The following is a 21,999-nucleotide window of genomic DNA, read 5'->3' as shown; positions in this document are numbered from 1 at the left end:
GGTCAAAAAGGATCGGTTCGCGGGAAAGAATGGCTCGTTGTAGAAAATGGTTCATTTTCCTGAGCGCCGAAATAAAACTAGAGGCAGAGAAACCACAGACTCTTTTAATACAGGCGATGTGCAATCTAATCGTGTGCCCAAGCGTAATCCTCTCAAGTCATGAATTCGGGTCCCTAACCACTCCCTCTGGATCACCAAACACGAGTGCGCCTGCGCCACGCTTGGCTGCGTGGTTGCTAGGAAACCGCGACGCCGACGCGGATCTGGGTCTCCCCGGACAATGGCTAAGTTCGTGATCGCTGGTGAGTGATCCTCGAGTCTGCCCACAGGACACAGCACAAGCATAATACCACCCACAGCTCACTTCCCCAGGACGCTTGTCAGTGACCGTTTAAATGGCTTCTATTCTAGCAACCCCAGACCTCTAGATTTTCTTGTGCATTTATTCAGACACGAATTATACAATGACAGAGTGTCAAGCACTACTTTTCTTCTTTTCTTTTTTCTCTTTTCTTTTTCTTTTTTGCCGGTCCTGGGGCTTGGACTCAGGAGGGACTGGGCTCAGTCCCTGAGCCTCTCTGTGCTCACGGCTAGCGCTCTACCCCTTGAGATACATAGCCACTTGTGGCTTTTTCTGCGTGGTTTATTGGCCATAGAGTCTCACGGACTTTTCTACCAAGCTGACTTCAAACTACGATCCTCAGATCCCAGCCTCCGGAGTAGTTAGGATTACAGGCGTGAGCCACCAGCACTGGGCTGCTTTAAAATAATTTTTATCATCTTCCCCCTTCCACTCAATGAGACATTCCATTCTATAGATTCTGTCCCTAATACCTCTCCAAAATACCTCTCTCCATTTCCATTGTCCACACTATAGAGTAGACCTCTATCAATAACTGCCTAATCTCTTGGAATCCAATCTTTCTCTCCACACTGCAGCCACAATACTCAAGTAAAATACAAATTCGATTGTTTCCATATTGTATTATTCTGATCTCCTGTGCATTTTCATCAACATTAATAATTGGAAATTTATGTTATGTCTATTTCTGCCATTATGTTATGTTATAAAATTCTAACCATGGAAAACTTCAGAATTGCATGGCAAGTTGTTATACCTAGATGATAATTTCTGTGTTGAAAGAAAACATGGCTCATTTGAACTTTCTTAGGTAAAGCAGATTGTCCATTTTATGCTAAAGCAGAACTTCTGGCAGATTATTTACAAAAGAATCTTCCGGATTTTCGGATATTTAAAATCACACAACATCCTGATGTTTGGGAGGTAAGAAACGTTTACAGTTTCTTAAACTCACACATAAAGTTTGCTCTCTTTTGATAAAATTGGTTTATCATATTGGCTTTTAATAATGAATGTTCATGTATGAATGATATTTCACGACTAGTAAAAGTAGTCTAGTCTCAAGACCTTATTTTATTTCTAATAAGTGGAATAAGTTTGGTGATTCCACAAGAATTCACTCATTAACTTTTTGTCATCCTTCATAAGGATTTCTAGTGATAGGAGGACTTGTTAATTTGAAACAGTCATCTTTATGACTGTGTTGCAACAGAAACAGCTTCAAAATGGAAATTTTGAAGAAATAGCTTTTCTGAACAGTGCTCTTGACAATGACAACCTGAGAAGGAAAGAGGACCCTGTAAGGGTATTGGGTAAAGGGGGTAGGTGAACTACAATGCAGCCTGCAAGGATCCTACAGGGCACTCATTGGTATGACTTTTGAGAGATACCCCAACTTGAGGCAAGGTTTTTTCACTTCTGTATCAACCAGTCACCAGATATTGGCTTTTCCAGGGGAAATGATTTAACCTTAGACAAGAGAAAACCCTTCTGCTGAGGTCATTCATGGAGAGAGATGGCAGTTTGCCATCAGCTTCCAATACAGCTGGTAGAAAAGGGCATAGGTGCCTTGGTTATTAAGAGGGGATATAGACTACACATGAGAGCATCCAGTACATCTTTTGTATCTGTGGGTCCACATGTACCATATAAGTTCTCACTACCTAGTAACAACTCATCTGAATTCCAAATGGCATCTTTCCCTTGGGAAATTTCACATGCCCCAAGGCATGTAGTTTCAAGGTCAAATTGGCGCTCAGTACTTTTTTTTCTGTTCTATCCACTGTAGATTCCCCTGGTCTGTGTCCTTGAAGGCTCTGAGCCCTAGTCACTCTTGAGGATTTCACTGCTATGTTTGTCCATTTTTGTATCAAATGTGAGCAGAGCAATATTAAGGATACCTGATAGATAAGACAGATGTTGGTTTTTTTCTTTTAATTTTTTAAAATAGTTATACAAAGGAGTTTCAATTCAACCTGTCAACTTTATGAGTGCAGTGTGTCTTAATCAGGGTCACACTTTCCATTATTCCAGATGATAACTATTCTTCAGCACCCACACTACGGACCTGCCACTGCACAACAGAGCCAATTACCCTTTTCAGAATGTCAACTCCTGTCCCTACCTTCTGGGTCTCTTGTCATAACAGCTCCCTGTGTGAATAATGGAAGCCAGAGCCTAAAATTTAGTGGGACTTTTCCTTTGTCCCTAGTATAGCCACTCCCCCTTTTGGATTTAGGAGTACAAATTCTTTCCATGGGTCACTGGGAGTGATGTTAAGTGTCCCTCTTAATTTTAATTCTTAGTCTCTGAATCCAATTATTCTATATATTATTAGGGAAAAACACTACATGGATGTGTATGTGGGGGGGGGGGAGGGAGAGAGAGGAGAGATACAGCCTGAAGGAGATGTCCATACTTGCACGGGATACATCTTAAAGCTAATACATGTCTTTTGTGGCCCTTCTGCCCCTCTATGAGGCTAGGTGGTACAATAGGAGCAGGCAATCTGGTTATAGGCTCCATTATGCATGCAGCATCTTTTTGCTATAAAAGGTATCTTTTGGTTTGAAATTGTGTTATGTAGGATTTAGTGTTGGTATACTAGACAGTTTGTAAGTGCTTAACCAAAGGGTGCTAAGATCTATGATCCATGCCAAAGATCTATGCGATCTATCTTTACCCAGAACATATGTTGATTCAAATCTAGATAAATCATTGCGCTCTGCAGGCTAGGAGTCTACTATAATCATCTCAAAGAGGCTGACTGGTATCTTCAAATGATAACACCATTACTGAGGCCCTTATTGTTTTCTGTTGCTGGCACAGTGACCCATTCAGCAGCAACAGTAACTAGGTAAGCATTAGAGCATGGCGGCCTTTCCCTTTGCACCGCTTGCATAACCTCTACCTCTTTTTTGAGACCATTCTGCCTGCAACTATCTATTGTTAACTCATCTGCTGGATGAGTTAAACTCCCAGAGTTTGTCAGGAACAAACACACTGGGCTTCTCCATGCCACTAGGGCACTTCTCTCTGGTACGTTACATATAACTCGATGAACGCGGTGCCCTTTCAGAGAACACAATTCACTGGGAAGTACCCACAGTACCAAGTCAACTAGCCCATTGAATCCCTTCTTCCACTATCTTCCAGGGCAGTCCTGGTGTTTTCGTTGTATTTAACTTGAGTCATCACTTTCACCAAGCTTCCAAGAGACAGTCTAGCAACAGGTTATCACTGTCTTGTGAAGTCCCTGCCAGCTTGTGCACTCCTGAATTTCAAAAGAGGAATTCACGTGGTAAATTCTCCCTTGTCCAATTTTATGTTCCACTCTTGTCACAACACTCCAGTCATATTTCTCAGCTGCTGCAGAGACATCAATATAGTCTGCTTGGTGCTGATGGTCTTTTGAGATAGAACTTACTGCTTAGGCCCAGCATGACATTTGGTTGAGCCATGACTAGGGGGTTCATGATGAATTCTCATGTTGTTTGCTTTCAGCTTGGATCTAGGTAGAGAGATCTTCAATATCAGCAAGAGAAATTTATTCCCAAGGCCGAAATTGGAAGGTAGCCTCATTAGGGATACTTCCAATAATTACATGGGCTTTAATACTGCTGCTCTATTCTTCACAGATAAGAATGCTGCTCCTCGCCTCTCCTCAGATCTTATCACTGGAATGTCTGATATCCCCAAACCAGATATTAATAATTTAAATTCTATTCTGATAAGTATAATCAGAAATCCACAAATTGCTTTTTAGCTCATTAATTCAGTCTGAAGCACATAAACCACGTCCACAAATCTGAAAGGCAGTATCTTTATGTGGCCCTAAACTGGAAATATTTCATGTATAAGGAAAAAAACAGCCTTTAAAAAAATCAATCCAATAAAAGCATCTGGTCTCTCCTAAGTTAAACACATCTTAGATCTTCTCCTCAGCAGAAAGAGCACCATTATTAGGTTGATAAATCTGAAGACGATCCTTTCTTATTTTGTAATATGCTACCGAAACCATCCATTTTCTATGTTCACATTTTTCCTGTTTAAAGACACCTAAATTGCATTTTATATACATAGTGCCATTAAAACAAGCTGATATCTTAGTGTTAAATTCTAGAGTATTGAATTCTCAGGCAGATTTAATATATGTCTTTTCTTGGGGTATCATTTGATAGAAGTGGCTGAAAGGGGTGTGTGAAAAGAACAGATGGAATCACAAAAGATCCCCAATCATCTGGAGAGAGATGATTGATCGTGGAGGAAAGGGTCTACTCCTGGGTGGATATAACGAGTTCCTGGAGTATGCTCAGGTATGTAACTGACTTATCTGTTTTAAAAATTGTTCTCTTCCTTTAATATTTCATATGTCTTGCTTTCTGAGACATTCTCTCATCTCTCTTTCCAGCCTATTTAAGCAAAGAAAAAATTCATTGATAGCCATTGTTGAGTAATGATCTCTTTTCTAAGACTGACTTTTGCTTCCCAAATATTTAGCTGTATTATGGTGTCACCTCTAGTATGACAACTCAGATGATGATGGTAATTGCCCAAGAGAATCTGGAAACACATATAGAAAAAGAACTGGAGAAAGAAGCCTTGAAAGATCTTATCAGCCCCTTGCAGGTCTGGATCACCAGGTGCGAGAGTCAGATTCTAGGACCTTTTTTGTAGATTGGCTGTTGATTTTTTTGAAAGAACAATGAGATGAGATTAATTCCATCCATGGTTGAAGAAGGGTTATCAAGTTTCAGATATACATATATGTGTGTGCATGCATGCATGTGTGCGCACTTGTGTATATCTTCTTACATAACTCCATGTATGAGTTTTACACACACATACTCACACAATCTGTAAGCATATTTATTGTGTGGAAGTTTTGTTAAATTCTGTCATTGTTCCTTGCCTTCTTTGGCCATTGCCCTCTGACTCCTCGCACTTACACGTTTCCCTTGCATCTTCTCCATGTGTTTACTCACGCTAACCCCACACCCCTCTCATCCTGATCCTGCTTTTTTCTGCCTGTAGGTTTGCCCCTTGGTTCTCCCAGACTGGACCATGTACAACCATTACTACTTTCTCTCCTGTCTCTGCACTCATTCTTTGTCTTTCTCCCCCTCTTCCCCCTTCCATTCTCCATTCCCTTACTCTGCCTTTTACACTTTCCTGGCTATGTGTGTATTTTCTAATCTGTATGCTTGTTTCTTATAAACTTTTGGTTACTTTTAAGCATTACAAATTCAGAGTAGAATGGATGATTATATAGTAAACACCCATGACTCTTTTGTCAGATTTTGTAAATACCATAGATTCAAAGGATTAAAAAAAAAAAGCTATGGAAATTCCTACTGTGCATCTTCCCAAGCCCATAGTGATCTCAGAAACTATCTGCTAGGTTTCCCAATTCCCTACTGTTGATTTTATCACAGAAATAGAAAAGTTAATTCCTGCATGAGGTTGCAAATATATCATCCACAACCTGTGTACATGCTAACCCTGTCTGTAAAGGCTTTTGTTTGTGAATATTTGGAAAAGATAGTCTATTCTAAAAACTGTTATTGCTTGGTACATAAGGGTGTAAAGGAGAGCTTTCGCAAATGAAACCTATATCTTTTTCAAGAGGAAATGTAGACCTGTAGTTAGAATGATGTGATGAAATCTTGCTCTCTGCACATAGGGATTTCTACTTTATTTGAAAATAATATACAGTGCATTTTTTAGTTTGAAATTGTTTTCAGATGTCCAATGCAGGGGTCAGCAGCAAGAGTTTTTTGTTATTGCTGGTCAGCTTCCCATTACTACACTTTAAAATATTTGTGAATGCCTTCGCCCCCTACCTTGGTACCTTTCTGGGGACTTAATTCAGCACCTTGCCCTCCTGCTCAGCTTTTGGCTCAGGGCTGGCTGTCAGAACCATGCCTTCACTTCCAACTTTTTGCTAAAAATCTCAGAAATTTGTCTGGGTAGGCTGGATTTTAACTGGATCCTCAGATCTCAGCCTCCCTGAGTAGCTAAGATTACAGGCATGAACACTGGCCCTAGCTGTGTGAATTCTTATTTAACATATTAAAACATGCTATTCATGTACACATAAAAGTAACTATTAAGAACAAACACCTACCTAAGTGTTTATCTAACTGCTTGCCACTCAACTTTGCATTTTCATCAGTGCAACCACCCCTGTTAGCTACAGCCTAATCCCCATACTGACCAGCGGTGAAGTGTTTGGCAAGAACACAGAAATCAGCCTAACTCTATTTGACCAGCAGAAGGTGGAACATTATCTCAAAGTCATAGTGATGGAGATGCAGGACATGGCATCTCAGCTCCTCCTCAGAATCTCCTACTGCACCAAGATAGAAGAGGCTTTCCGCCAGGCTCAAGTCATCATCATCCTGGATGAAAGCACTGACAAGGAGGTGACCAGCCTGGAGGACTGCCTGAGGAGCAAGGTGTCACTGTGTCGCCTCTACGCATACCAGATAGAGAAAAATGCCCATGAGTCTGTCAAGGTCATCGTGGGAGGAAAAAGCTTTGTGAACCTGAAGGCGATTTTGCTTATGCAGTATGCCCCACGTATCGCACGCAACGTTATTGCTGTAGCCATGGGTGTGGAAGGCCAAGCCAGAGCCACAGTGGCCAGAAAGTTGAAAACAACTGCCTCACGTGAGTGCACTGCTGGCATTCTGTTTGCATTTCCCAAACATGATTTCAAGCAGCCTTCTTGAGGGATACTACTGTACACTGCACATTTTTTGTGCCTGCTTTTACAACTGACTTTGTCTATCATTATAAACATTAACTGACCAATAAACAATGTGATTAGAAGCACTGTCTTCTACTTTCGTTTTTCAGATAGGGTCTCCTGCTTTTACCCAAGCTGACTTCAGGCAGAGATCCTCCTACCTCTGCCTCCCAAGTAACTACCTCCAAAAACTTTTTGATGTAGTAGGGTCTATATTAGTAAGTGATAATATAAATCTAGTAATGATATTTTTGCCATAATATTAGTCAATTAATCAGGATTATCTGAAAAATTAGAATTCAGTTAGCTTTATGGTAGAGCACTTGCCTATCAAGTTCAAGTCCCTCAGTAAAACCCAATCCCACCACCAAGAGAGAGAGAAAGAGAATAAGGATATATTAAAGCAGTTTTGCTCCATTTCCCATCTGTGTCCTTAAATGTCTTCCTCCTAGAATTGAGGAGGTTCAGTGCAATAATAAAAAAGGTCTTGGCACATGGGATTCTTTGCAAAGATGTTAAACTTACTGATAAGTTTATGATATGTGACCAGTTTCTGCTCCTAAAACATTGAAGCAGGAGACATCAGAATCATGGGATAATGAGACTGGATCAGAAAATAGATCACATCTGACACATTTTAACTCTGTCATGCTTGATAGGGCAGGTGCACAGCACCACTGAGAATGGAAAGAGGTGAAGGAGTTCTCTCAAACAAAATTAAGAAGACAGTTGTGAAATGTGACCTTGGCGTGCTCCAAATCTGGGCAATATGGGACTTCAGTGAGCCGTAACATCAGAGCCAGGTTCAAGTGTGTTAAAAGCTACTTTACAAAGAAGCCCTAGGAAGCCTAAGTTATGGTGCTCTTGCATACATGTCTGTAGTTTCTTACTCCTAGTGACAGTACAAAATTAATGTGAAGATTATTCAGGAGAAAATGAAACATTTTCTTTTAATTTATTTTTGGGCTGGTCCTAGAACTTGAACTCAGGGCCATGACACTATCCCTGAACTTCTCTGCTCATGGTTAGTGCTCTACCACTGGAGCCACAACACCACTTCTGGCTTCTTTGAGTAGTTTTAATTGGGATAACAGTCTTGTAAACTTGCCTTACCAGGCTGGCTTTGAACCACAATCCTCAGATCTCAGCCTCCAGAGTAGCTAGGATTACAGGCATGAACAACCGGTGCCCAGCTCATTCACACGGTTTTAAGGAGCATAAACTTCAATTTATTTTGTACCAAATAGAAATAAACAAACAATACAAACAAAAAATAGGCTTCAGGTAATTTTATTTTAATTATGAAAATGTCCTGTAATCTATTTTTATTTCTACTTTTCTTTTTTACAGTCATCAAAGATGTGATCATTTGGGGCAACATCAGTGGGAATAACTATGTTGATCTGAGGAAGGCAAGGGTTTATGGATATGATAGTGCCATTTGGGGACCTCCTAATTATTCTCGCCCAGTTTTAAGCTTGATTTTTGACAGGTATAGTATATTTCTGAGTGACATACACTAACAAAAGTTATATAAATGCAGAATTGTTGTTAGAATCTTTTTAATCATCTTGCAAATCTTTATACATAAATTACTTGTACTGGATACCTTTGTTCTTGTTTGTGGTATTATCAAACAAACAAACAATTCTACAAGTAGTAACTAGTGGATTTACAACCCCAATTTCTCTTATGTTAAAATGATAAGTTTTGATATTTCAGAGTATTATTAAGGCAGTTTGTGCATTCTATCAATACAAGCATACATAAAGGAATTTAAACTCTAAAGCCAGGTATGTAGCCCAGTTGCAAAAGTTCCAAAAAGAAGAATTAAGGTGATAAGCTGACCAGGCAAAGTGGGGTGCTAGGTTCCCCTGAAGCGCCCAACTAGAGGTGCTTGGCTCACTGTACTAAAGAGCAAGCTATTTGGGATGGAATTCTCACGTAGCCTCTTGTTGTTTTAGAGGCATTATATAAACTCTCTGCCACAGATTTTCCATCAGCAGTATGAAAATGATAATATAGCATGACCCACACAGGATTGTTGGAAAGATGAAATGGATTCATCCAGTTAATTCTGGTAAACACTCACACCAGGATGCAGCAGAAGAGAAACCTGCAGGAGTATATTTAATGTATTTTCTTCCCTAATAGAACTTTCCCACTCCTGGCATTTCCTTTGCATTGTTGCTCACTTCCCTTCCTCCTTCAGCCATAGGATCCTCATCCAGGCCCAAGAATGAGGAGTTTCAGGTTCACCCTGCTGCAGCTAGCAAATTCAGGGCCAGTGTTGGATGGATCTATCTCGTAGGCTAACCGACAGCAAGGTAGCCCTTAATACTTGCACTAGTTCAGCTGGACTGTTTCTTAATTTAGACTTCAGACCATAAAACCATGATTAGTTCTTTAAATCTCAGTGTGACTAATTCAGTGTTTTATTAAAAAAAAGTTATTTGATTCTAAATGAAGAACACCAACTAGTTCCAAGAAGATATCTTCATAGAATAAATTCTTTGTAATGAAAGTAATTGTTCCCAAAGTATTTGGCTACTTTTCTGTGTCACATATTTAGTTTGAAATTTGGGGGTTCCTTTCGATAATATCTCCCCATCGATTGCTTAAGGATACTATGAAGTCATATTTCCATTTTGATTATGGACATCATTACTTGTACTAACTTCCAACAGCACGAGAAATTTCCCTTTTCATTTCCAATCTTCTCTCTTAACAAAATTGTGTCTTTTTTCTTTCAGTGACTGGCTACAAAAAGAATTTGTGATGACTCTTAAAAACATGACAGCCACAGGAAAACACTTTGGGAGCATTTTGGCTGCACATAGCATCACTACTACTTTGAAATACTGGTACCATGGTTCACCACCTGGGGAGATTGTGTCCTTAGGAGTATTGAGTGAAGGTAAATCTAAACTTTTCATGTCTTGTTAATTAAAAAAAAAACTCCTGTCCATGTCTCCTTATGGTCTATAAGAAGTCTTGACATTTATAGTGTAATAAAACAAGTATTCAGCATCAATTCATTTGGTTATTCCCTGGAACCTTGGTAAAACTCAAGGACATTGTCCCAAATCCCTCAGATCAGAATCACTGTCCATCTCTCTTCTAAAGTAACATGGTGCTTTGCCAACTTTCAGAGAGCACATTATAGTTGCCCTCTTAGCTTTATACTTGTAGATATCCTTGTTATGGGTCTGTCTAGCTTCTCAAGACAGCAGTTTTGTCTGGATCACCTGTCTACACCTTTAGGAAACATTTTTATAGGACACACAGTGAACTTAGTACAATTGAAGTTCAGTTTCACATTGCCACAGTGTGAATTCAAGTCAGTTTGTCATGTTTGTCAAGAAATGGGTATTTAAAACTCTATATTTGTAGAAAGAAAATTCAATTCCTCTCTGGAGAAATTTCATCAAAAATAAAGAATGCAATACTAGGAGGAGGGAGACAAATGATGTTTGTCTCTCTAAAAGCAGAACCTTAGATAACCTTCACACATTCTTTGCCCATAAGTTTAGTTATTCACAGATAAAACACATACAGAATGAACAGAAGACCTAGGAGGCCCTCTAGGGAAAAGGCTTTTAGGCTCGGGTTCCTTGACTCCCTTGTATTTTGGGGGAGTTCCTTGGCTCCCTCAGTATTTTTGCCCCAGTAACAGCATTTTTCGTATCTGAAATGGTAAGAAAAGTTTTCTTATTTAATTGAGATACCAAAAAGGGGAAGATAATTTGGCCTGAAGGGTACTCAGGAACTAATAACGAGTGTTAGTCCTTTCACTCCCAGCATACCCAAGTGGGGGATTTGAAGCTGCAAGGAGATAATCACCTTTCTCACTTGCTTTCTTTCCATTGCCAGTCCTGCATGTCCAGGCAAAATGGCTGCCATATGAGCTGCAAGAGTGGAAAACTGTTTGGACGAATGACTTAGGCTTGTGGGCTACAGAGAGAGTCATGGGAAGCTATGGGAAACAGATACAAGGAAGATAGACAAAGTTTGGAAAGGCAAGACTGTGTTAACACCTGGGTATGCAACTTGGTATTAACTGTGTTAACTCCTGGGTATTAAAACTTGGACAAGTGCTCAGCTAATACTTTTCAAGTGACTGCTTTGGTCTACCCTAAAGAAGAGTACCTAAAACTTATTTCCATCATTGCCACTAAAAATTGTGACTATACTGAGTGACTATGCTCACACCTGTGATCTTAGCTACCCAGGAGGCTGAGCTCTGAGGATTGCAGTACAAAGCCATCCCAGACAGTAAAGTCCATGAGATTCTTATATCCAATCAACTACTCAAAAAAAGAGCTAGATATGGCACTATTGTTCAAGGGGTCGAGTGCTACCCGTGAGCAAAAGAGGCTCAGGGACAGTACCCAGGCCCTGAGTTCAAGCTCCAGGACTGGCGTGCACATGCACACGCACGCCCATACACACACACACACACACACACACACACACACACACACAAATTGTGTTGTGTAATATTGCCAGGACCAAGTGGCTGTAATCCTAGCTACTCATGTGGCTGAAGATTGCAGTTCAAAGCCAGCCTGGGCAGAAAAGTCTATGAGAATCTTATCTCTAAGTAACCAGCGAATAAAACAGAAAGTGGAGCTAGTGGTTCAAGGATAGAGCACCAGCTTTGAGTAAAAGAGCTAAGGAAGAATGTCCAGGCCTTGAGTTCAAGCCCCAGTACTGACTGGTGTGCCCGTGCACGCGCACGTGTGCACACACACACTCACACACATGCACAAACTTGTGTGCTATGTGTGTCCTTTTCTATAATTTTCAAAAGAGAGTGTATTTTTCTCAGTGTGTTCATTTTGTTTTTCTTGTGTGTGCTCACTGCAGGCCAGTTTGGTATTCCTGAAGGGATTGTCTTTTCTATGCCTGTGAAATTTGAGAATGGGACTTGGATAGTTCTTACTGATCTTGAGGACATTGACCTAAATGGAAAAATAATGAAGAGCTTGACAAGAGATCTGTTTCAGGTAATGTCAGAGCACATTCAAGGGAACTGGCTTTAATATAATCTTTTTTATTGTGAAAATACTGTACAGAGGGGTTACAATTACATGGGCAAGATAACGAGTACATTTCTTATCAAGCATTGTAGCCTCCTCCTTTGTTTTAATATAATCTTAAACTGAATCTATGCATTGGTTTTCTATGTTTGTTTAATTTGTAACTTTTTTTGAGATTCTTATTTTTAATTGTGAAAATATGTACAGAGAGGTTACAATTGCATGAGCAAGGTAATGAGTACATTTCTTATCAAGCATTGTTGCCTCCTCCTTTGTTTCCCCTTACCATCCCTTTTCATCACCGCCTCCCCTGCCCCCCCTCCCACCCACCAAAGCTATAAACATAACATCTTGTACATCTCATTGTTGCTGTAATGGGTCCACCTGTATCTCTGTTTAAACAACTTGTTTTTTTTCTCTTCTCCTCCACAAATTAAACCAACATCAAATACAGTGAAAACAGGGGTTATACTGTGGGGGAGGGACATACAAAGCAACAAAGAAATAATCTTATAAATATGTTAGAAACAATCACAAGAAAGAAAAACCATTTGAGTCCTTATCTTGGGGTTCATTTCACCTAACATCACCTAACCATTTCTGCTTGTCTCAGACATATACTAGTTATTGCAAATAAGGGAAACCATGGGACCTATGTTTCTTTGGGCCTGGCTTACTTCACTTAATATAATTTTGTCCAAGTCTTCCCATTTCCTAACAAATGGGGCAATGTCATTCTTTCTGATGGAGGTATAGCATTCCATTTTCTTGATCCATTCATCTACTGAGGAGCATCTGGGTTGGTTCCATATCTTAGCTATGATAAATAATGCTGCAATAAACATAGTTGTGCTGGTAGCTTTAGTGTGGTCTTGTTTGTAAACATTTGGGTAAATGCCCAAAAGTGGGATTGCTGAGTCATAGGGGAGCTCTATGTGGAGTCTAGCCATCATAACCCTAATCCCAAAACCAGGCAATGACTCATCATAGAAAGAGAACTATAGACCTATTTCTTTGATGAACATTGTAACTTATTCCTAAAATTAATGAAGCAATAAAAATGTAATGAAACAAGAACATTGTTCATTGGGATTGTAATTTATGGCATATTAAAATATTTGTCATTATTTAAAATCAAGAATTGAAGCACTGTTCTATTATGGGGTAACTAAGCTAGTGATTATTGTCATTTAATGATCTGATTATAAAATTTTTCAACAGGAGAAACTTGTTGCACTTGGACACAACACAATTTTTCAGCCTTACAAATCAGGTACTATCTTTAGATATTGTCTTTATTGGGCCACTATGAAGAGTTGTTATAAATGAATCACTATTCATATAGATATTCAAATCCATATTCATCATTTTAACTAAATTATTGACAAAAACAAACTTCCAAATTCAGAATCTTTTTTTTTGGGGTCCAGTCGTGGGGCCTGAACTCTGGGCCTGGGGGCTGTCCCTCAGCTCTTCAGCTCAAGGCTAGCACTCTACCACTTGAACCACAGCGGCACTTCTGGCTTTTTTTCTTTTTGCTTATGTGGTGCTGAGGAATTGAACCCATGCCTCAGGCATTGCAAGACAAGTGCTCTACCACTGAGCCACCTTCCCAGCCTTCAGAATCTTTTGAAATGAAATATGGTAAGAATGTTCAAGAGATCACATCCTGAAACACCTACCAAAATGTGGTATAGGACTACCCTTTACTTTTCTAGAGCTACTATATCAATTACCATGAACTAGGCAGAATAAAACAGCAATAAGCTATTTGCTTCTAGGTCAAGAGAATAGAAGGCCTAAATTAAGATGTCAGTAGAGCTGGATTCCCTCTGAATGCTCTGGGGAAGAATCCTTCTTTGCTTCTGGTAATAGTGATAGGCATTTTTTGGCTGTAGCTACATCATTCCAATCTCTGTCTCCCTCAACATATCCATTGCCTGTGTGTGTGTGTGTGTGTGTGTGTGTGTGTATTTCCAAGTTTCTTCCTCTTGCCTCACAAGGACACACTTAGGGCCTCCACAACCACCCGACATGACCCATGTTAAATTGATTATATGTGCTAAGACCCTATTTCCAAATAAGTTCACAAGCACAGAAAACAGAGGTTAGGACTGCAGAATATTTTTGGTGATATGTTTTAACCTACAACACCATATTTATTGCAGAATAAATGTCAATATGCTTATTCTTTTTCATTGACATTTTCTTTCATCATAAATTCATAAGGAAGAGCTATCATCTTTTTGTCCTTCCTTCACCTTGAGGTAATTTCCATTTAAAATATGTAAATAGTCATGTCAAAGTAAATAAGTTCATTTGTGCAAATAGGTTTAATCAAATGTCTTTTAGAACAGAATATTCCTTCCTTCCACTTTTATTTAGGGAACTCTAACAATAAACAAGTGCTAGAAACTGAAAATACATAGGCATTAGTTACTTTTCTATAGCTGTGACCATAACCTGGTAAAACAAAGGAAGAAGAATTTATTTTTATCATACTTCAGTTCATGGTGGGTGACTCCACACACTACATCTGAACATTATGATGGCTGGAGCCTGTGATGGGGTGGTTCTTCACCTCATGGGTGCCAAGAAGCAGGGAGAGAAGAAGGGATAAGGGCCACACTAACCTCCAAAGGCCACACAGCCTTCAGTGACCCACTTCCTCCAACCTAGACCCTATGACTTAAAGTTTCCAGAAGCTCCCCAAATAGTACCACCAGCTTGTAATCAACCATGCAACATTTTGCATTCAAACCACAAGTGGTGAGTAAGATAGCTCTGATCTCTCTTTGGGTATCTGCAGACTACCAAAGGACCATACATTATACAAATGATTGCTTGGTGGTGTCTCTCGAGGATGCATACTGTAGGGTGCTATGCTGTGAGAATATAGGCCTGGGGAAAGAAGTGAAGAACGTGAGGCAAGAAAGGCTACATCAGCTTATTTGGAAAAACTTCAAAAAAAAAGGAAAAACAACTTACATGGCATAAGCCTAAGAAGATGGAGCTAAGAGTCAAAGCCCTGACATGAAAGTGTGAGAGCAATTGGAAATTACTAGATGGAAAATTATCTGGTCAGGACAGAAAAACATGTGAGAGAGATAAGATGGGCCCAGAAGTCTGACCAGAAGTATGATTAGTTTGAAAAACATACTGGAATAAGGCAAGGCTGTTTGCAAAAAGACTGGAATTAGGAGGTAGCATAATGATATGAGAGTAAGGGCTAATTACAGCCAAGAAACTGGGGAGACATATAAGAGACTTGATGATGGGGTGGCTCTGGGAATTCCAAGACACTCAGGCTTCTTCTAGTTCAATTACTGATAGAAATTAAGTATATTTACTGATAGAAAAAAATGGCATACACACTCAAAAAGAAAAATAAATGAGAATATGAGAGAGAAAAAGAAAGACCATGGGTGGTATTGTACACATGCATGTGTAAAGTAAAGGAAAGATGACTTTGGCTTCTTACTTTCTAATTCTGAAATACCTTTGGGGTATCTGCAGTGGAACTATCAGATAGAGAACTGCATATTTCTCAGTGCTCAGAACAAGCTGGGGTAAGCTGTCAAATTGGGATCTGTTGCCTCATAAATAACACAAAGCCATGAGATTATCCTAACTAGTGATTAAGTAGCGCTGGGTTAGCTGACAGAGGAGCGAGCGCACGCGTGCACGACGAGAGAGAGAGAGAGAGAGAGAGAGAATGAGAATCTGATTTTGTGGGATATCTAAAGGCAGAGTGTTTTAAGTACTAGAGCTAGTCTATACTTTCAGATGCTCTGAAGAAGCCAAATAAAATATCTCAAAGTATGAATGACACTCAGAAGTCATTGTATGTATGTCATGCATCAAACCAATGAATGACATAATGGTCATTTATGACTTTGACAAGAGAAAAACTTATAGATTGGTGGAAGGAGGCATGAGACCAGAGTAGAAAAGAAGAACCCTAGATTTGGAAGCCACAGACTTTCAGTGGAGCTTAGGTGCTTCAATCAGAAGGCCCATGATGATTTTGATATCATGGAAGAAGGTGACACCCAAGGTAAATTGTAAGAAGAAAGATGGTTCAAGCAAGCAGGGTGATAAATGGGAGGGTTGTTCTTTTGAAAGGTAGCAGCATATAAAAAGACAAAAGAAATAAGAATGAACTTTGAAAGAACTGCCTACCCATTATATCTGGGAAAAGGCTTGAGATGAGAAGACTTAGAGTTACCTCCCTACCTCCTTAATAAGCCTTGTTTGAACTAATGTAAGATTTTAGGCAGGAGAAGAATCGGAGCATATTCTTACATTTAGAATGATCATTCTGTATTCCAAAAAAATGGATTGAAGGAAGAGATACAAGCAGCAGGAAGAACTATGATGATAGCCTTAGCTAAGCAGTGGCCAAGGAGATGTAGAGAGAGAAGCAGCTAGATTTGAAAGAGATACAATTTGCAGAACTTGACCAACCTGAGGAAAAGGATGAGAGAGAACTCCAAGCCATCAAGAATGTACTCACTGTTTTTGCCTTTGAAATATATGGTGGTAATATTTCATGAGGCAGAATTTCCACCAATGGTGGAAGTATGTAATTTACACTATTAATCTCCACTCTTGGGAAAATTCATGAGCAGCTGGTTACTTCTACTGGCCTTATCACTTATTATGTTTGGTGAGTCATGAAAATGACTGGAAAGATGTGGTTAAGGTAAGGAATAGAGGGGAAGGAACAGACTTTCAGGAGTCCTTTAACTCAAAGTATCTACATGGTGATGGACACATGTCTTTTAGTTTAGGAGCTGAGATAGCCATAAGGACAAAGAGTCATCAACTGGTACCTCTTAGAAGAGGTCCTGGTGGCTAGGGATGGATGGCTTCTTCATTGGTCATTTGTACCATTTGGATTTGGTTCCATGTACACGACTAAATATCAAAAAATGTAAATGCATAGGTATGTGGACGGTTAATGTTTAACCACCATTAACATGAGGGAGAGTAAAAATAGATGGGAGTCAAAAGAGGGTCCTCCAAACAGCAGCAGAACCCCAGGCCTGGATTACAGGATCCACTTCAAACTGAAAGCATCTCTCCTGCTTAGGCTAGAGGGAATGAGGAGATGGTCCCAGGTGTGGGTGAATATATAGGAGGGGAGAAGTCAGAACAAAACAATAAGCAGCAGAACCAGCTACTGAGAGTCAGAGGCCAAGGGAAAGGCTAGGGCTATAAGGAAGGAGAGGAAAGTTAAATATTTGATAAGGGGAAAGGAGAAGAGAAAGTGACCTGGAAAAAGCACATCTATTTTTTTTTTCCAACCTGGCAACTCAGTAGAAGTCAATGATTGTAGTGACCCCAACATAGGGTTGTAGGATTCCCTGTAAACATGCTCTGCTGCAGGATGAAGGAGCACCAAAATAATAATGTGTACCACCACACTACAAAATTAGAATAAAAATAACACTACCCCGTGATGACAATGAAATCCTGAAGTTTCCCATGCTGATTTTATTTGGAATATCAAAATATTTCCAAATGTTTTAAAAAGATACTGAGATGATTTTCATCAGCACCATTGGATATAAGTATGGGAAATGAGTCCTGTTCTATTCTTTTACTTAATATTTGGGGAGGGAGGGCTCCAAGGCAGATGATGGTGGTAACTGCAACAACACAGATGAGGTCATACACCTTGGCCATCCGTAATGTGTTAAGAAGCAAAAGTAAATAGAAATAAAATAAAAGAGTGATACTGAACGTCCCTGCCCACCTCTGTGCTGCAAAATCTGTCTAAAACACTTGTGGAAATAAAACACTAGCAGGAAATAATTGAGGGGCATTGCTTCAGACCAGAGATTTAGTAAGGTCAAATTACAGAAGGAAGAGCAGAGAGAACTTAAGGAAAATGTGGGGACAGAGCATGGGTTCAGGAACTTAGAGAATGTTCTGGCTGATACACATCATCCAGATTGAGTCAAACCAAATGCAATCCAAATGCAGAATGAAGTCGGAAACTACAGGCACAGATAATTATATAGACGTCCAACAGGCAATTGTATATTACTACTGCTACTACTACTACCACCTTCAAACAACTGTAGAAGGGGAAGGTTCTACTTAGCATGTCTATTTATATATACAAAGCACCTTGATCAGCATCATCTCTTCTATCATTTGCCCTTGGTTTTAAAGCAGACTCTCTTATTCCAGAATTTAAAGCCTCTCCAGGTGGCTTCTTACATTGGGAAGACTAGAGCTGCGAAATCCTTTCACTGAAATGCACATCAAAACTGTCTTCCAAACTTTGACTTCAGCACTAGTAGCTAGTCCTAAATTCACCATCTATACTGGTATCAGAAGCTTGTTTTACTTGCAGATTTATTGCATGTGGTTTTGGCACAAAAAAAAATGCCCCCCAAATAAATAAAGTTTTGAAACTTTAAAAGAAAATTCAGAACAAAATTTGTAAGTTCCTGCATCCACTGTGGATGGAGAGAAGCCGGCCAGTCCCATATTATAATGTCAGCTTTGTTTAAATTATTGTATGACCTGCTATGGGTTTCCCGGACCTTAAATGAAAATATGCCTCCCTAAAAGCTAGCAGCATCCATAAAGCAAGGGAAATGTGAATGTGCGTCATCTAATTGATAGAGTGAACATTTTAGATTTGTTGAAAAGAGGCAAATTTTTATTTGGGCATTTTTATTTTAGTTGGGCAGCACTGTGGGAAAATGAATCAAGCACCCATAGTGTACAACACTGAACTCTGAACCCTAGGCATTTGAGGTACTTTCCTAACACTGGTCTCTTTGGAACCAAATACCTAGGGTTACCAAGGGTCTATTACATTATGGAAAGTTTCATGAAAGATAATTACCTGTCATTCTTCTGGATGTTTATTACACTGTATTACCTTTGGACCTTGCTCCAAAGAAAAACACTGTCCCAGGGATTCTAAACTCACATCATCAAAAATAATCGGAGCATTGCACCCTCTTACAATTTGGAGAGCTCTGCTTATGGTTAGTGAAATGATTTTTGTATGAGATTTGCTTAATCATTTTAATCAATCTAATACTTGGTTTTCTGACTTTTAGAATCTCAATTAATCAAGAAGTATGAAGACTTGTCCCTTTCCGCCCAATATGAAAAACAGGAAGTACAAGTAGAAATACAAACCCCGCTTACACGTCAAGGTACGCGCAAGTGAAAAAACTGCCTTTATTTGGTATAAAAGCTAACACTAAATTTTAAATATTTGGATAAAATTGCCAGATAGACACTGCAAGTCCTCAGTCTCTTGGTTGCTGTAAGAGATACAGGTGGGCAAAAAGGGAAGTGAAAGCAACATAAATTGTTGAAAAGAAAGGAGCCAAGAGACTGTGAAATGCCAAGACATAGAATGCCAAGTCAAAGCACATAATTGATACTCTAAAAACTCACAGGAAAGGTCCTTTTAAGACATGAAGAGGAAAATTTAATCCGAATTTTGGAAATGACTTGTGAATTAAGGTTGGCTAAAGATAAACAAACAGGCATTTCTTTGTTCAGAAACTGTACTGGCTCAGTCATTCCAGATGAAAAAATTCTAAAAATCTACTATAGAACAATTTTTGCATAGCTGGCAACCTTGTATTATATCTTTAAATTTTTAACAGGATAAATGTCATGTTATGTGTATTGGCCAAGTCAAAGAAGGAAGGGAGGGAAAGAGGGATGGAGGAAAGAATAATAAAAGGAGGGAGGGGGAAAGAAGGGATGGGGGGAAGAGAAGGAAGGAAGAGGGAGAAAAGGAAGAAAGAGAGGGAGGAAGAAGAAAGGAGGAAGACAAAAGGGAAAGAAGGAAAGAGGGAAGAAGGAAGGAAGACTTGCTAAGTGCTAGGGACATTTAAAATTAAGCCAAGCCTGGTTTCTACTCTTAAAATTGTGTATTTGAAATAGTAAAGCAAAGAAAAAAATTATACTATTGAGATATCTTAATTTGTTTCAGCTGCCATAACAGAATACCATAACCGAAATGACTCACAAACAACTGAAAATTATTTCTCCATGTTCAAGGGGCTAGAGAGTCCCAAATGAAGATATTAGCAGGTTCAGTGTGCTGTCAAAGCCCATTTCCTTGTTCATAGATGGCCTCTTCTCATTATGTCCTCACACAGTGAGAAAGGACCAACAATTCCCATGAGCCTATTTTATGAGGAAATAATCCCATTCATGAGGGCTTCACCCTTATGACCTGATCCCCTCCCAACAGACTAACATTGAAGTGACATAGAATCACTCTGGAGTTGAAGTTTCAATATGTGAATTGGAGTGGGAATAGGGCATAAACTCTATCCAAAAGGAAGTGCTATAATAGAAAGAGGCCCAGGGTATAGTCAGGAGTGTGACTCACTGTGCAGTAGAACTCTCTGTACATTCATGTTTATTGCCACAATATTTTCGCTAGCCAAATTATGGAATCCACCTAGTTGTCTACCAATAGATGAGTGGATAAAGAAAAGGTGTATAATATATGCACAGTAAAGTATGATTCTGCCACAAAGAAATGAATTATGTTGTTTGCAAGGAAATAAGTAAAACTGGAGATGATTATGTTGATCAAAATAAGTTATACTTAAAAAGACAATTACTACACATGAAAATATGTGCAGAATCTAGATGTAAGAGGACATAGACAAAATTGGAAGACCTTTGTGGGCAGTCAGTGGGGAGAGGAAATGTGGGGGCAAATATGATCAAATTATATTGTAGACATGCATGAAAGTATAATAAAACTTCATCTAAAATTTAAAAATATATTTACCATGTAAAAAGAAGGAAAGAGAGAAAAGAGGGAAGGAAGAAAAGGGAAGGAGAGAGGGAGGGAAGGGGAAAAGAAGGGAGACAGGCCCAGGATACAAAGAGAGCATATAGGAGTCTTCTGCCATAGACTGACTAGGTTAGGAAAGGCATTCCAGAAGAGCTGACATGAGACCTTATTCTAGAAAGATGAGCGGGGATCCCTTAGGTGATTCAGAGTAAAGGAAGTTCAAGGGTAAGGCAAAGTGGAAGAAGGTGGTGAAAGGCTTTCCACAGAGGGAAAAGAACATGGAAGAGGAGGTAATCAAGGCATTTCCAGAAGTACAAGTCTGGGACATTAGAAGTTGCTTTCAGAAGACAGTAAGATCTGAGCTCCAGGGGGAGATGCAGAACTAAGGGCAGTGTGTCGTTTGACTGATGGTGAGCAATATGGCCGGTGGGATGATGGGACAAACCAGGAAGTCGATGGGGCCAGGCTCGCACTGAGACGACTGTTGTTACCTCTGAAAAGGACAGTTACTGGGCTCAGATCACTGTCCAAAAGAGGTCCCAGCCCTAGGATGTCTCTCTTTAGAGAGGCTCAATCAACTATACTGTGTCTCTAGGTATCTAAGAAGCAGAAAATGCCAGAAAAGGAGCAGAGTGTTGGTTTTGGTTGGTTGCACTGGTTTCAGTTGGTGGCATTGGTTCCTGCTTGTTAGATGAACTTTAAAATCAAATATAAAGGCTAAGCACTAGTGGCTCATGCCTATAATCCTAGCTACTCAGGAAACTGAGATCACAAGGATCACAATTTGAGGCCAGTCTAGGCAGAAAAAATGCATGAGCCGCCATCACTAAAAGAACTAGCAAAAGGCTGGGGCAGAGGCATGGCTACAGTGATAGAGCAAAAGCTGGGCAAGTCCAAGGTCCTGAGTTCCAACCCTGGTAGAAGGAGAGATAGAGACAGGAAGAGAGGGAGAGAGAAGAGAAAGAGGAGAGAAGGGAAGGAAGGAAAGAAGGAAGGAAGGAAGGAAGGAAGGAAGGAAGGAAGGAAGGAAGGAAGGAAGGAA

General features: G+C 39.7%; 1 protein-coding gene across 2 annotated transcripts in view; it reads left to right on the top strand.

Moving 5' to 3' along the window:
• Positions 1 to 253: 253 nt before the first annotated feature.
• Positions 254 to 21,999, top strand: part of Mdh1b (malate dehydrogenase 1B, NAD (soluble)) — a 25,143-nt gene continuing 3,397 nt past the window's right edge. Inside the window, exons 1-10 of one of the 2 annotated variants that reach the window (XM_013036096.1) lie at positions 254 to 302; positions 1,173 to 1,285; positions 4,543 to 4,677; positions 4,862 to 5,004; positions 6,537 to 7,033; positions 8,463 to 8,604; positions 9,866 to 10,029; positions 11,982 to 12,121; positions 13,376 to 13,427; positions 19,243 to 19,341. In XM_013036096.1, the coding sequence (XP_012891550.1) occupies positions 281 to 302; positions 1,173 to 1,285; positions 4,543 to 4,677; positions 4,862 to 5,004; positions 6,537 to 7,033; positions 8,463 to 8,604; positions 9,866 to 10,029; positions 11,982 to 12,121; positions 13,376 to 13,427; positions 19,243 to 19,341 (1,507 nt within the window). In that variant the 5' untranslated portion in view covers positions 254 to 280. Of the gene's footprint in view, positions 303 to 1,172; positions 1,286 to 3,884; positions 3,934 to 4,542; positions 4,678 to 4,861; positions 5,005 to 6,536; positions 7,034 to 8,462; positions 8,605 to 9,865; positions 10,030 to 11,981; positions 12,122 to 13,375; positions 13,428 to 19,242; positions 19,342 to 21,999 lie in introns of those variants that run through there. The other variant, XM_013036163.1, reaches the window with a different exon arrangement.

The sequence above is a fragment of the Dipodomys ordii genome, unplaced genomic scaffold (genome assembly GCF_000151885.1).
Source record: "Dipodomys ordii isolate 6190 unplaced genomic scaffold, Dord_2.0 Scaffold1, whole genome shotgun sequence".
In the NCBI taxonomy this organism is placed as follows: Eukaryota; Metazoa; Chordata; class Mammalia; order Rodentia; family Heteromyidae; genus Dipodomys; species Dipodomys ordii.
Note: the sequence above shows the minus strand (reverse complement) of the source record. Positions and strands in the feature narration are given on the sequence as shown.